Source organism: Corythoichthys intestinalis, chromosome 13 (assembly GCF_030265065.1).
Source record: "Corythoichthys intestinalis isolate RoL2023-P3 chromosome 13, ASM3026506v1, whole genome shotgun sequence".
Lineage (NCBI taxonomy): Eukaryota > Metazoa > Chordata > Actinopteri > Syngnathiformes > Syngnathidae > Corythoichthys > Corythoichthys intestinalis.
The window spans coordinates 48515978-48532423 of record NC_080407.1 but is presented as its reverse complement, the minus strand read 5'-3'; the positions used below and the strand labels follow the sequence as shown (position 1 = coordinate 48532423).

The window sequence follows — 16446 nt, the reverse complement described above, 5'->3', positions numbered from 1 at the left end:
GAGCAGCTCCGACTTGTGCTGAGCGTTCGGTAGTCCGAAACGCGCACACCCGCGCGTACGCGCAGACACTAATGGGAAACAGATTGTTGGGTCTGTGAAGTGGAAGAAGATTGATTACCTGTATTTAGTTACTGAACACACACATGCGTGCGCGCGTGGCAGAGAGTACCCGCTGGGTCGGCGCGGCACACCATCAGAGAAAATGGAGCGGCTGCCCCGGCGTGCGGTGTCTGCTACCGAGTTCACCGCCTTACCGGGAACTCCGCGTCTGGAGTTTTCCTCTTTCTGACCGAGTCAATTCGTTCAATTGCAGACCGTCGTGAATGATGTGAATATAAGCGTTGGTGACTTTGGCGCCGGTTTGGTTGTGGGTTTCAGGCGCAGCTGCAGCGCTCCCTGGACAGCTCCATCTCCTCGCAGCCCAGGGCTCTTTTTGGCCGACGCCTCAGGAGAGAGGAGGCACCCGGCGGGGTCACGCAGAGCAACGGCGGGCTAGAAGTGCACCCTGGCATCTTGGATGTGGGGGATGAAGAAGAGGCTGACCAAGTGAGCCACACACACACACACAATTGGACCCGGTTGTTTAAATTTGAAAACGTGTGTTGAAGTGAAAAGCAGAAACAAATAGTGGAGCATTTAATGGGAATGTGGGAATTAACGAGGATGTTTACTCCCAACTTGTGCCACTATTGCCAAAGTGCGAGGACAATGAACTCCTCAAGTCGCTCCTGGCGGGATCCGAGCTCTTTTATGCTGCCGACGTGTTCGCGTTTAAGGAAGGCCGAGCACAATGCGGCTGAACTTGTCACCCTGGTGCTGCCATTCTCTTCGCAGGTCCCCGTTGTCCCTTTTGGCTTATTTACGTCCTGTAAAACTTGCTCGAAGCCTCGGCTCCCACAAAGACTTGACCCCGCGGTCGCCGGGGTTACAGCCGCGTCGGCACCAATGCCAACCTTACGCCGTCTCTGCCCCTGGCACGTCTTCCTCTTCCCGTCATTCACGGCTGTCCCCTTGAGTCTCTTCTTCCTATGTTCCTCTGCACTCTTTGTACTCCTCTTTTCCTCTGCAGGGTTTTTTTCATTTTACCTGCAAGCCTACCTTCTTGCTGTATTTACATCCATCAATCATCTACTGCTTAAACCGGGGTCAGGTCGTGGGAGCAGCAACTTTAGCAGGGAAGGCCAGACTTCCCTCTCCCTAGCCACTTCAACCAGCTCCTCCGGCGGGATCCCAAGGCGTTCCCAGACCAGCTGAGAGATATAGTCTCTCCAGCGTGTCCTGGGTCGTCCCCAGGGCCTCCCGCCGGTGGGACATGCCCGGAACACCTCTCCAGGGAGGTGTCCAGGAGGCATCCGAACCAGATGCCCGAGCCACCTGAAATGGATCCTCTCAACGCGGAGGAGTAGCGACTCGACACAGAGTCCCTCACCCTAAGGGAGAAACCGTACACCCTGCGGAGGAAACTCATTTTGGCTGCTTGTACCCGGGATCTTGTTCTTTCAGTCACGGCCCAGAACTCCATAGGTGAGGGTAGGGACATAGATCGACTGGTAAATCGGGAGCTTCGACTTTTGGCTCATCTCCTTCTTCACCACTACGGACCGGTGCAGACGCTGCACCGATCCGCCTGTCGATCTCCCCCTCCCTCCTACCCTTACTCGTGAACAAGACTCCAAGATACTTGAACTCCACGAATTGGTGCAGAATCTCATCTCCGACCCAGAGAGGACACGCCACGGACCGGTGCAGATCCTGCACCGATCCGCCTGTCGATTTCCCCCTCCCTCCTACCCTTACTCGTGAACAAGGCTCCAAGATACTTGAACTCCTCGAATTGGGGCAGAATCTCATCTCCGACCCAGAGAAGGCACGCCACCCTTTTCCGACTGAGGACCACTGTCTCAGATTTGGAGGTGCTGATCTTTATCCCAACCACTTCACACTTGGCTGCGAACCGCTCCAGAGAGAGTTGGAAGTCCCGGCTTGATGAAGCCAACAGCACCACATCATCTGCAAAAACCAGAGATGCAATGCTGAGGCCACCAAACTGGACCCCCTCAACACTTCGGCTGTTCCAAGAAATTCTGTCCATAAAAATTATGAACAGAATCAGTGACAAAGGGCAGCCTTGGCGTAGTTCAACCCCCACTCGGAATGAATTCGACTTACTGCTGGCAATGCGGACCAAACTCTGACACCAGTCGTACAGGGACCAAACAGCCCTAACCAAGGGGTTAGGTACCCCATACCCCTGGAACACCCCCCATAGGACTCCCCGAGGCACACGGTCGAACGCCTTCTCCAAATCCTCATCCTCGAGGGTGTAGAGCTGGTCCACTGTTCCACGGCCGGGACGAAAACCACACTGCTCCTCCTGAATCCGAGATTAGACTTCCCGACAGACTCTGTATGTTTACGTGACTGACCTCATTTAGTTTTGTCCTGAACAATCTCTTGTTTCTGCGCAGGTGACCGGTGCCCAGGACTTGGTGGACTTCTCACCAGTGTACCGCTGTCTACATATCTACACTGTGCTGGTGAGCTCATCTTCCCCCCCTGTTAGCATATCAGCTGCAGACCAACTGGATAGAAACCTCTTGGCAGCAGAAGAGAGGCGACGCAAAACGATTGCGCGCCACGAGCCGACATTTTGGTAGCGCCACCGGAACGTTTCTTTAGAACTGGTGACTCATCACACGTTGCGGCCCGATGGCGGAAAGTTCCGATGAAACGGAGAAGAGCCTGGCTGAGCTCCAACCAGGTGGCTGCAGTGTGTCACGTCAATTGGAGTGAAGGCGACATGGGTGAAGGGTTGACTGGGTTAGCTCCCCATATTGTGTGCGCGCCTGCAGGCTCTTTAGAGGTTGTGGCCGGGCCAGCACATCCACCACGTCGACTGTTTCTGTTCACCGTATGTGTGTGCGCTCTCTGGCAGGGGGACAGGAAGTGCATGAACTTTGACAGGAAGGAGAAAGTGAGCGATGGCGGGAGGGAGCCGAGGGAAGAGCGGGGTTAGGGAGAGGCTAACTGGGTGACATGACGGCGAGGAAAGAGGTCAGCAAAGGTTTAGAGGGAGCGAGAGCGCGCAGGTTAGCCATGCGCTAGTAGCTGACAGTAGCCTGACATCACTTAGTGATAATAATGCCTTGTTGTTTTTCACCCCCCTTCGGACCTCCGAGGTGAAGAAGGTTAAATCTTTCAGCACCTTCTCCTGACACTGCACACTACTTTCCCTCATCCCCCTGCCACTTGACCTTTTTATCTGCTCGCTCACTATATCTGCGCCACCCCTCCCCTGAAAAAGAGCAGCGGGGCTGCTGTTTCGAGGCCGTGATAAGGTGCCGCGTCATGGACGGAAGAGATACTAGCGTGGGTTCAGGAGCCGGCTGCTTTTAGTTTGATGTCGGACGGCAGGTTTTTGTCATATCTTAACTGCAGGCGCACTTTATCTCAACTTTCCCAAAGCCATTTTGTTCACGGCGTCTTCAGTGTCCTAACTAATAAACCAGACCTCACCCCCCCCACACACACACTTGTACCTGTAATGTGTTGCAGGGTTTGCGTGATGTGTTTGAGAACTACTACCGAAAGCAACGGAGGAAACAGGCTCGCCTCGTGCTGCAGCCACACTCTAACATGGTACTGCCTCACTCTTGTTTTTGTCCACACGCTGCTAACTGCACCCCTACACGTGGATTGGAACACTGCAAAAACTAAAATTTTTAACCATAATTAGATACAGTGGGGCAAATAAGTATTTAGTCAACCACTAATTGTGCAAGTTCTCCCACTTGAAAATATTAGAAGCCTGTAATTGTCAAAATGGGTAAACCTCAACCATGAGAGAGAGAATGTGGAAAAAAAACATTGTTTGATTTTTAAAGAATTTATTTGCAAATCATGGTGGAAAATAAGTATTTGGTCAAAACTTTGTTATGTACCCTTTGTTAGCAATAACGGAGGCCAAACGTTTTCTTTAACTCTTCACAAGCTTTTCACACACTGTTGCTGGTATTTTGGCCCATTCCTCCAGAAGATCTCCTCTAGAGCAGTGATGTCTTGGGGCTGTCGTTGGGCAACACGGACTTTCAACTCCCTCCACAGATTTTCTATGGGGTTGAGATCTGGAGACTGGCTAGGCCTCTCCAGGACCTTGAAATGCTTCTTACGAAGCCACTCCTTTGTTGCCCTGGCTGTGTGTTTGGGATCATTGTCATGCTGAAAGACCCAGCCCCGTCTCATCTTCAATGCCCTTGCTGACTGATAGAGATTTTCACTCAAAATCTCTTGATACATGGCCCCATTCATTCTTTCCTTTACACAGATCAGTCGTCCTGGTCCCTTTGCAGAAAAACAGCCCCAAAGCATGATGTTTCCACCCCCATGCTTCACAGTGGGTATGGTGTTCTTCAGATGCAATTCAGTATTCTTTCTTCTCCAAACAAGAGAACCTGTGTTTCTACCAAAAAGTTGTATTTTGGTTTCATCTGACCATAACGCATTCTCCCAGTCCTCTTCTGGATCATCCAAATGCTCTCTAGCGAACCGCAGGGGGACACGTCTGGCAGTGCAGGATTTGAGACCCTGGCGGCGCATTGTGTTACTGATAGTAGCCTTTGTCACTGTGGTCCCAGCTCTCTGTAGGTCATTCACTAGGTCCCCCCGTGTGGTTCTGGGATTTTTGCTCATCGTTCTTGTTATCATTTTGATGCCACGGGGTGAAGAGGGAGTTGAAAGTCAGTGTTGCCCAACGACAGCCCCAAAACATCACTGCTCTCGAGGACATCTGCATGGAGGAATGGGCGAAAATACCATACCATATCATTTTGACGGCACTGGGTGAGATCTTCCATGGAGCCCCAGATCGAGGAAGATTATCAGCGGTCTTGTATGTCTTCCATTTTCTAACAATTGCGCCCACAGTTGATATCTTTACACCACAGGTGTCAAACCGATTCCAGAAAGGGCCTAGTGGGTGCAGGTTTGCTTTCCAACCAATGAAGAGGACACCTTTTCACCAATTAGATCTTTTACATGTGTAATCAGTTAAACTTTGTCAGGTGCTGCTTGTTTCAGCAGGAAGTTTATTGGTTAAACTCTCTGCGTGTTATCGGTTGGAACAAAATCCAGCACCCACTAGGCCCTTTCTGGAATCGGTTTGACACCTGTGCTTTACACCAAGCGTTTTACCTATTGCAGATTCAGTCTTCCCAGCCTGGTTCACGTCTACAATTTTGTTTCTGCTGTCCTTCGACAGCTCTTTGGTCTTGGCAATAGTGGAGTTTGGAGTGTGACTGACTGAGGTTGTGGACAGGTGTCTTTTATACCGAGTTAAAACAGATGCCATTAATACAGGTAACGAGTGGAGCCTCGTTTGACCTCTTTGACAGCCAGAAATCTTGCTTGTTTGTAGGTGACCAAATACTTATTTTCCACTCTAATTAGGAAATAAATTCTTTAAAAATCAAACAGTGTAATTTTTTTTCCCACATTGTGTCTCTCATGGTTGAGGTTTACCCATGTTGATGATGAAAGGCCTCTCTAATCTTTTCAAGTAGGAGAACTTGCACAATTGGTGGTTGACTAAATACTTATTTGCCCCACTGTATCACAAATTGCACGATATGCTTGTTTACGCGCTTGATGCCTTCTCCCTTTGGCATTTGCAGCACGAAACTCTAGAAGGCTACAGGCGATACTTTAATCAGATCGTCGGGTAAGTCGGTCCCCTTCGTTTGGACGTCGAGACAAATTTCCTGTGAATTGACTTGCATTGTGTGATGTTCACTTCAGGTTTTTTGTAGTGGAGGACCATGTGCTCCACACCACGCAGGGTTTGGTCAACAGAGCCTACGTGGAGGAGCTTTGGGAGTTGGCGCTGTCCAAAATTGTGGCTGCTTTGAGGACGCACTCTGTAAGAAGGCGAGAAAAACACTACCGGGAATGTAATAGCGCAAACTGAGCCGAGCCTCTGTATTGTCAGTCCTACTGTGACGACCCGGACCTGGTGCTGGATCTCAAGAACCTCATTGTCCTCTTCGCTGACACGCTTCAGGTACAGCGGAAGTTGTTTTTGTGAATGCTTATGAAGTAGGGGTGTAACGGTACACAAATATCTCGGTTCGGTTCATTTTCGGTACAGTAAGAAAACAAAATGCAAAATATAAATGTGCTAGTTGTTTATTACACACCTTTGTGCTTTCAACAATTGGAACATTAGCCTATACAAAGCTATAATTCTGCTCAAAAAATAGCAGGTATTTAAAGATAATCCAACAACAATTTGCCTTATTGGTCAGCTTTCTTTCTGAAAGAAAGAAAAAAGAAGTCCTGTTCTAATGAGAAAAGCAATCCCAATGACAAAGATTTTAACATGTATTTTACAAATGAAATGCCTCAATTAATCGTTTTTTTTTTCTTATGAACAGTTTTCAAAAGCTTTATTGGTGGATTTTCTCAAGTTAAAGCACCACACAGAAATAAATAAATTTAATTGTGTAAGCAGGATCTGTGTATTATTCTTATTATTTAATTACAGGTGTTTTAGCTACCCTAATTTTCGGACTATAAGCCGCCACTTTTTCCCCCTCATTTTGAATCCCGCGGCTTATTTGATGATTTATTTGGGTTAATAGGTAAAACTTTATTTGACAGCGGCATCATAAGACTGTCATAAGAACGTCATAATTATGACATGACACTATCATGGGCATTACTGAATGCTTATGACAGATGTCAATATGTGTCATGTCACTTACTCCATTTATGTCCAGCTCAGATCTTTTACGTCCTTTCAAAAGTGAGATAATTGGCTGGATGACACTAACCGACATCGATTATAAGCATTCAATAATGCTTATGACAGTGTCATGTAATAATTATGACAGTATTATGGCACCACTATCCAAGAAAATGTTACCAAATACAGTAGCTAGCAATTAATGAAACAACTGGAACAGTAACTGAAGAAATAATTAGCACAGAACATGAATTTTGATTGTTATTTACATCTGTAGTGCCGCAATGCATGCTAGGAGGAATGTCGGATGACAACAGTGTTGACAGCAGGTGGCAGCAGAGGTTGACCGTCTCCCCCAAGGGAGCAGTGATGGCCAAATGAAGATTTTTGAAACAATAAGGCTTTGCAGCCAATTGGTTCAAAGCTTCATGGTGGTTCATTTGGTTTCATGACAGTCTTATAATGCCTTTGTCAAATGAAGTGTTACCAGTTAATATCTTTTGGTGTAAATATCCCACAATACAATGAGGACAACTGCGGCTTATAGTCCAGTGCGGCTTATCAATGAACAAATGCTGTTTTCATGTCAAATTTGGTGGCTGGCGGCTTATAGTCTGGTGCGCCTTATAGTCCAGAAATTACGGAAATTTCAATTAATTTTATTATGTGTTTATATTTTACAAATGTGATGTGATGGACTCAAAAAGTGGGTTACGATTGCATATTAGTTTGAAAATTGAACGGATCCACCGTATTTTTACACGAGTGACTTCCGGTCTGCCCGATCCTAGCTACCTGATCACGTCATTTTCAAAGTATCGGAATCGGCAAAAAAATATCGGACATGCCTTTTTTAATATATATATATATATTTTTAATTAAATCGTTTTCTAATTTAACGTTACAGACAAAATGTCTTACACTCATCCAGAGTCTTTAGTTTTGGCTTAAAGTAGGGCTATCAAATTTATCGCATGCGCTGCACTACCCACTCACGCATTGTCGCGTTCAATATATACTGGCACCGATTTACGTATAGATAGAGCTAAAAGGCAACGTAAAATGAGTAGAGAGAAATTTGGCAGCCTTTGAAGCCTGTTTTTAATTGGCTAAAGCCTTACAATCCCTCTCTCAACAATTAGAAATGTCGTGGGAAGCAATGTGGGGAAGAAAGGTAGTAGTCGATCTTTTTCTTAACACCCTATTTTATTTCCCAACACTGAGAATATATCAATTGGTACCATTGCGCACAGTCATGGTTGCACTTCCCATCATGCATTTGGGCATAACACAGTATCATTTACTGAAAGCTCAACAAATACATTAGATGGCAATATTTAGTCACAATATACAAAGTCACATTTATCCTTTAAGAATTACAAGTCTTTCTAACCATGGATCCCTCTCACAGAAAGAATGTTAATAATGTAAATGCCATCTTGAGGATTTATTGTCATAAAAAACAAATACAGTACTTATGTACTGTATGTTGAATGTATATATTCGTCCGAGTTATATTCATTTTTTTCTTAATGCATTGCCAAAATGTATATGATCGGGAAAAATTATCGGGAATGATTGTAATTGAATCGGGAGCAAAAAATACAAAAAAACAATCGAATCGGGAAATATCGGGATCGGCAGATACTCAAACTAAAACGATCGGGAGCAAAAAAACATGATCGGAACAACCCTAACCGGTAGTAGTATTGACGCTGGAGGGTCGCGTCTCGCGTCAAATAATAAACTCTGCCGTTCTTTTCGCGTGCATCGTGTTGAGCCGCTTCTGGGACGCGTCTAACAAGCGGCCGCACTGCGACTGGTGTGCATTGGCTGATTGACTTTAACGCCCACGTTTCACTACGTTGTCGCACCGTTGACGTTTCTGGGTTATACTGTCCTACTGTGTTGGTCCTCATTATAGTAGAGAAGACGTAGTAAATATCGACCCACAGCCTCGAAAAGTAAGGGTTACATTACGTCAGAAACAAGTTCGGTACGCCTCCGTTCCGAACCGAACACCACGTACCGAAACTGTTCAATACAAATACATGTACCGTTACACCCTTACTATGAAGCTGAATTTTCCTCTCCCGCAGGGCTACGGTTTCCCGGTGTCGCAGCTCTTCGACATGCTCCTGGAGATGAGGGAGCAATACGGCGAGATCCTCCTCAAGAAATGGAACCTCACCTTCAGGTCTGCCGGGATTTGAGCTGACATGTTTCTGACCTTCCTAACCCCCGGTCAAAAGGGCGCGCGCTCACACGGCAGTTTGTGGGAAATGTCTCCGTTTTTGAAGTTTAACGACCATCCAGAGGCAGGAAGTGTTTTAAAGCCACGTCCGGAACATTCTCTGCCGTTCAGGATGGGTAGTGCCCCTCGCAAGATATGTGTGAGGGCACCGCACGCCATTGTTCCTCCATCTGCACAGTAACACCAGTGGGACTTTAAGAGGCAGCGCACAAACAAACACGCTGAAACTCCTCACGTTCTCCCCCCCCACATGCACACACACACACGGGAAAGCCACAGGAATGTGTTGCATTGTTGGAGAGGGAGCACTCTCCGGTTCATGGCCTCTCCATGGAACGTTGGAACGTCCGAAGTCTCGAGAGCCAAACAAGAAAGGGGGTGATGAAAGAGGGGGGTCCGGGGGGAGGAAAACCTCAAGCATTAGAATGAACCCCCCTTCGCTCGGCCCCGCGGGATGATTGTCGCCGACTTATCTCGGCCTCAGCAGAAAAGACCTCTGCTCACCTCCATCTCCTCTGCAGGCAGGTGTTGGACCAGGACAACTTCAGTCCTATCCCGGTGTCCACGGAGCAGGAGTACAGACACTACATGTCCCAGTTTCCCCTGCAAGACCCCGAGTTGGAGAAGGTAGAGGGCGCTAAAAGCGCATGAAAGCTGAATCCAAGATTCCAATTGACATGAAAATGTGCTGTTTTGTGCAGCTTCCCTTCCCCAAGAAGCTTCCCTTCTCTGAGTTTGTGCCAAAAGTCTACTGCCAGCTCAAAGAGTTCATCTACGCTTGTCTCAAGTACTCTGAAGACCTGCATCTCAGGTACACGCTGCTTCTTTTCTCCCTTTTTCTCTCCTTCATCAAAATTCTTCCTGCGCCACGGAGAGTCTCAGGCCCGCTCTTTACAAAAATAAATCGCTCTCCCAATCGGACAATACAAGAGAACAAATCGACGTCACTTCCTCGCTGGGCTCAATACTAGTCGTAGTAACGGCCCGAAAATGACCACACGGCCTTACGGCCATCCAAAATAACGTGCCGATGCTGCGCAATACGCCCTTTTGAGTATGAGGCTATCGCAAATACAGTGTATCACAAAAGTGAGTACACCCCTCGCATTTCTGCAGGTATTTAAGTATATCTTTTCATGGGACTACACTGACAAAATGACACTTTGACATAATGAAAAGTAGTTTGTGTGTAGCTTATATAATTGAGTTAATTTATTTCCCCCCGAAATAACTCAAAATACAGCCATTAGTATCTAAACCCCTGGCAACAAAAGTGAGTACACCCCTTAGAAACTACGTACATCCCTAAATGTCCAAATTGAGTACTGCTTGTCATTTTCCTTCCAAAATGTCATGTGACTCGTGACAAGAGTGCTGTCAGCATTGCTGCAGAGATTGAAGAGGTGGGGGGTCAGCCTGTTAGTGCTCAGACCATACGCCGCGGTCTACATCAAATTGGTGTGCATGGCTGTCACCCCAGGAGGGAGCCTCTTCTGAAGACTGTACACAAGAAAGCCCGCCCGTCTTATCAGACCATAGGACACAGTTCCAGTAATCCATGTGTTTCGTTGAAATGTCTTCAGCAAACTGTTTGCGGGATTTCTCATATGTCTCATGAACATTCTTACCAATTTTGAGAAGGATCCAACTAACACTATCTAGGCACCAAGGTTAGTTGGATCCTTCTCAAAATTGTTGAGAATGTTCATGAGACATAAGAGAAAGCCCGCAAACAGTTTGCTGAAGACATGTCAACAAAGCACATGGATTACTAACTAACCTAACATGGATCCATGGATAGCTATGCTATCTATGGATAGCATGCTCGCATACTGAAAAAATCTGCAACTCCTTCTAGCTGTAACATCATATTTCGGATCCAATTTCCTTATGTAGCCTATTAGCCAGACCATGATTATCTCTAGTGCTCTAGTGCTGCGCTAGCTAGTACAAGTTGACAGAATGACAAAACTCTTAAATAGCAACAAGAGAATAGAAAGCCTATGGATTGCATGCTAGCATACTGAAAAAAATCTACAACTCGTTCTGGGTATGACATCATTTTCCGAAGACTAATTCGGATCCAATGTCATTATCTAGCCTATTAGCCAGAATGTGATTAGATTTCTAGTGCTGCGCTAGCTAGTACATGTTGACAGAACTCTCACATAGCAACAAGAGAATAAAAAGCCTATGGATAGCATGTTAGCATACTGAAAAAATCTGCAACTCTCTCTGGATGTGACATCATCTTCCAAAGACTATTTCGAATCTAATGTCCTTATGTAGCCTATTAGCCACAATATGATTATCTCTTGCTTTCTAGTGCTGCACTAGCTAGAACATGTTGACAGAATGACAGAACTCTCACATACAGTGGGTATGATAGTATTTGATATTAAGTATTTGATACACTGCCAATGGGAAAACCCATTGACAGTGTATCAAATACTTGTTCTCCCCACTGTAGCAACAACAGAATAAAAAGCCTATGGATAGCATGCTAGCATACTGCAAAAATCTGCAACTTGTTCTGGGTGTGACGTCATCTTCTAGAGACTATTTCGGATCCAATTTCATGATCTAGCTTTCTAGTGCTGCGCTGGCTAGTAATTGTTGACAGAATGAACGCTCACATAGCAACGAGAGAATAGAAAGCCTATGGATAGCATACTGCACTCATTCTTGGTGTGACTATTTAGGATCTACTTTCATTATTAGGTGTTTTCTGTCACTTATTCAGATTGATCCGTTGTCCAAAATATGGTCTGCTATCCTTTTTTTCATAGCAACTTTAAGCTACTATTGCAACCCCATCTGCCTTGGGGCAGACTGACCGAAGAGAGGCACAGCCAACTTTTGAGATCGAATCAGCAGCCTAGTCAAGATGCTGAAGTGAAGAAAGTGAGCAAGGTGCGGGGTTGTGAAGGTGTTGATCGGCAAAAGCGGAGCGCCGCGTCGCTGAGAAAGAACACGCGAAGCTCGGAAGGAAAACAAAGGCCACTACGCGCGGACGGAGAGCGCTCCAAGTGCTTTTTCGGCCACGCAGCCGTGCACGCGTCCATCTTGGCGCTTCCTCCTCGCTCCAGTTGGGATGCAGCTACTGTTGTGTTGTCAACATTGGCTCACCCATTCTGCCCCGTAATCCGCTCCAGACAAGTCTTGGCATTTAGGAAGGCATATGAAGCGTTTAAGTAGCTGCTTACATGCCCTCTGGCCTCTGGACGCCGCGGTGCTGGCCTCCCCTTGACTGCACCGACCCTCCCACCCCACACACCTCCCCGTTCTTTTCACATCTGTTGCGGCTGATGGCAGCGCGAACGCAATGAAATCCGATCAAAATTCTGCGGTGCGGCTATATTTGTGCGCTTGCGGAGTTCACTTGCGGACGTTGACTTTTTGACACTCTCGCCACACACACACACACCAAACTCTCAGCGTTTCCAAAAAAGTAGAAGAATCCTAAATACATTCCAACGATTCAAAGCAGGGGGAAAAATTCCTGTAGAAGTGCAGAGTGAGCAGAAGTTTGCGCGCGCGGGTGTTTTTAGTTCCAGGCACAGACAATCGAGCGAATTAGCCGGAATGCGACTATTAGCCGCAGGCCTCTGGAATTGAACTCGCAATTACACATGTATGCGCGGAACAAAAACCCTCTGTTGTTTGTGTCGTCTTTCTCCCTTTGCTTAATTAGCATTAGCTCGATCGGGATTCGACGCGAGCTTCGGTCCAGACGGTCGTTCACGTCAGACTTCCGAAACCTGTTTTTCTTCAGCTGGACATGCGGCGCATTTCAAAGCAAATAAACTTGAGAGCGTGTCAGAGACTCGTTAAGTGGCTCTGGAGCTCGGAACAGGAAACGTGAGCCTGTTCTCGACCTCCATGTGTTCATTTTAGCGGCAATATCTGCGCAAACGGTTTTCCCGAATTCTTTCAATGCTGGGAAAAAAAATGTCAAATGATGTGCTTTCTTAGCTCTACAGAGGTTGATGACATGATCCGCAAATCCACCAATCTGCTGCTGACCCGAACACTGAGCCACTGCCTGCACTATGCTATTAAGAAGAAGAATGTCGGGCTGGCTGAGGTACCATGTATAATGATTTGAACTTCAAATTATTTCAAGTACTTCAAAGTCTGGCATATATTGTGCCCAGTTGGTTCAAGTGATCATCAACACTACTCACTTGGAGCAAAGCTGCCACTTTCTGGAAGAGTTTATCTCCAACATCACTAACGTTCCGCCTGACACGGCCAACGCCACCAAGCTGTACGGGACGTCAACGTTCAAGGTGAGCGTCCGCGCAAACTCGGCGAAGGTACCCGTCAAAGCCCGTCTCCTCTCACAAGGATGCCCGTCACGCGGCCGAAGCGGAGATCTACACGGGCCTCAATGCCAAAATCGACCAGTTTCTGCAGCTGGCAGATTACGACTGGATGGTAAGCCTGCCTAGTGGTACCTCGCCAACGCCTAGCGACTACCTGCTGGATCTGATGGCCTTCCTGAAAAGCACCTTCAGTGTCTTCACCAACTTGCCTGTGAGTACGGCCGACGACATTTGAGACCTTGGTGCCTAGAGTGTTTGTTGGATCCTCCTCAAAATTGGTGAGAATGTTCATGAGACATATGAGATCTTAGGTTCTCAAAACTGTGAGTTTTCATTCACGGGCCTGACCTAGGCGGGGTGCCAAAGTCAGAAAATGACATTCAATCTTTTTCATATCTGGCATGTATATGAGGTATCCCAGCCTGAACACGACTGCATTGAAATATTACCCATTAGGCCTTTATGAGACAGGCTCCTTCTCCGAAGGAAAAAAATCTATTGACCTCAAACCTGTTTCAGGGAAGCCTTAAGACATGTGTTCAGGTGCCTGATGAAAAACATTGAGGTTTCGTTGAAGCGGAGGGGTCCAAACAGGAAAGTGAAAATGATCGTTGCCATTTCGTCTCACCATAAATTCTGAACAGTCATAACTTGGCAGACATACAACATATCTGTGCCAAAGAGGTGTACCCTGAATGGTCCCTTCAAGTGAAAGTCACTCATTTTACTTATACATATCCAGTTCTTTTCAGGTTGGTCACTGTAGTTTCAAGACCTTTTGTAAGACTACAATTTAAGGCCCATGTCCAGACGTCTGTCTGTTGCCGTGACGACCCTTTGCTTGCCATTAAAAGGAAGTAGATTTTTTTCAGGGACTAAGCTTATAGACCTACAAAATTTGGCACACTTGGTCGAATTGACCCAATTAGAAGATTCATTTTGGTTTTGAATATGGTTGTGGCTGCACAGCTCAGTAGCGCTTCCTTTTTTGTAGGACTGTCTTCAATCGGGGCTTTTTCACCTAGGTGTGTGAATGTATTTGTAATCCCACAAAAGAGGCGAGTTCCAAGAAAGTTAAGTTTTCAGGAGATGATGGGAGGGAGATGATCTGCAACCCTGACCTGCGTGCCGTCCGAGTTGCGCCAAAGTGCGAGGGCCCGCTCAGTCCTGCTCGCAGGCCTAGTTATATTTGATGTCTCCAAGCACAACCGCGTGTTAGCATGACGCGACGACGGGGCGTTACGAAGCGCTTTAGTTGGTTTTGCGTAAGCTGGTTAGCGCGGCTGATTACAGCTCTTAGTTGCGGATTAGGCCGCAGCTCAGGTTATTGACTCCATGGACGCGCATCGGCGCCGCCGCGACACGCTCGGCTCGCTCGTCGTGTCGCCGCGCCGTCAAGTGAGCAGAGTTGGAATACACACGCACGCGCTCGCACACACAAAGCGGTTGAGCTAAGTGTTTTTCAGCACTTCTAAGGAGCTTTATTTTACACCCCCACAAGCCCCGGACGTGACCCTGTCACACACACACAGTGGGGCCGCCTAAGCAGATCGGATGCTGCGGATCAGTAAATCTGAGTGGCATGACCCTCTGAAATGAGAGAAGTGGAGTTGCTCAAACTCGGGCCCAAAAGTCATATCCTGCTAGTGTTTTACCGCGTGACCATGAGGAGATCGTTACGCGGCGGAAAAGTGCTTCGCTAACTGTTACGATAGTCTTTTTGGAAGTGTTGTTTACATTGTTTGTTTGGGTTGAGTTCTAGTAATGTTCTTCCTCTATCATTGGAAGTCTTAGCTTACTTTGCCACATCAAATGCTTTTTTTTGCCTCTTTGTTCATAAGAATAGTTTTTATGTTGCTCAGGCAGCTTAACAGTTAGCTTTGGCCTAAGCATTAGCTAGCAGGCGTTCGAAAAATGAGAAATACTTTGAATTTCTTTGGTATGCAGTTAGTTTATTTCACAGGGAGTGTTATAAAGTGCCTGAAAACTATCAAAATTGGACTCTTTCAAAATTAAGCTAACTAGTTAGTTCACATCTGCATAGAGTCAATAAAATGGGGACTGATCGAGGGCTAATTTCTACAGCAGGGCAGAGAACCAAAAGTGGTATTTGCCGTGTGGCAAAATGGATTTTGACATGTGGCAAGAAATGGAAAATTTGGACGTGCATAGCCTGACTTGGGTGCCAGTTGAATGTCAATGCGCTCTAATGTAAAGTGTAAAAAAAATAAAAAAAATCACAGCCACACGTTTTTTTGCCATTTAAATTTAAAAAAAAAATTTGGACGTGCATGGCCTGCAAAACTGCCATATACCCCAAAAAATGTCACAAACCAAAATCCATTTTGCCACATGGCAAAGAAAAAATGCCACTTGGCAAAATCCATTTTGCCACATGGCAACGGAAAAAATGCCACTTGGCAAAATACATTTTGCCACATGGCAAATAAAAAATGCCACTTGGCAAAATACATTTTGCCACATGGCAAATAAAAAATGCCACTTGGCAAAATACATTTTGCCACATTGCAAATAAAAAATGCCACTTGGAAAAATCAATTTTGCCACATGGCAAAAAAATGCCACACGGCAGAGAAAAAATGCCACATGCCAAAAAAAATGCCAAATGCCACATGTAAAAATCCATTTTGCCACATGGCAAAAAAAAAAAAGCCACTTGGCAAAATCCATTTTGCCACATGACAAAGAAGAAATGCCGCATGGCAAAATCCATTTTGCCACATGACAAAGAAGAAATGCCACTTGGCAAAATCCATTTTGCCATATGGCAGAGAAAAATGCCACATGCCAAATAAAAAATGCCACTTGGAAAAATCCATTTTGCCACATGGCAGAGAAAAAATGCCACATGGCAAAATCCATTTTGCGGAATGGCAAATAAAAAAATGCCAGATGGAAAAATCCATTTTGCCACATGGCAAAGAAAAAATGCCACTTGGCAAAATCCATTTTGCCACATGCCAAAAAAAATGCCACATGGCAAAGAAAAAATGCCACTTGGAAAAATCAATTTTGCCACAAGGCAAAAAAAATGCCACATGGCAAAATCTATTTAGCCACATGGCAAAGAAAAAATGCCACTTGGAAAAATCAATTTTGCCACA

The 16446-nt window shown here is 46.1% G+C and overlaps 2 protein-coding genes across 5 annotated transcripts in view; one reads left to right on the top strand and one right to left on the bottom strand.

Annotated features, from left to right (window-relative positions):
* The window catches only part of tkfc (triokinase/FMN cyclase), a 170661-nt gene that overhangs the window by 30056 nt on the left and 124159 nt on the right, over positions 1 to 16446 (bottom strand). The window lies entirely within an intron of this gene.
* Positions 1 to 16446, top strand: part of exoc6b (exocyst complex component 6B) — a 50527-nt gene that overhangs the window by 15501 nt on the left and 18580 nt on the right. For both annotated transcript variants that reach the window (XM_057853811.1, XM_057853812.1), the window contains exons 7-18: positions 379 to 546; positions 2469 to 2537; positions 3556 to 3639; positions 5670 to 5716; positions 5794 to 5914; positions 5984 to 6055; positions 8839 to 8936; positions 9515 to 9620; positions 9695 to 9804; positions 12969 to 13080; positions 13151 to 13285; positions 13344 to 13532. In XM_057853811.1, the coding sequence (XP_057709794.1) occupies positions 379 to 546; positions 2469 to 2537; positions 3556 to 3639; positions 5670 to 5716; positions 5794 to 5914; positions 5984 to 6055; positions 8839 to 8936; positions 9515 to 9620; positions 9695 to 9804; positions 12969 to 13080; positions 13151 to 13285; positions 13344 to 13532 (1311 nt within the window). The remainder of the gene's footprint in view (positions 1 to 378; positions 547 to 2468; positions 2538 to 3555; positions 3640 to 5669; positions 5717 to 5793; positions 5915 to 5983; positions 6056 to 8838; positions 8937 to 9514; positions 9621 to 9694; positions 9805 to 12968; positions 13081 to 13150; positions 13286 to 13343; positions 13533 to 16446) is intronic.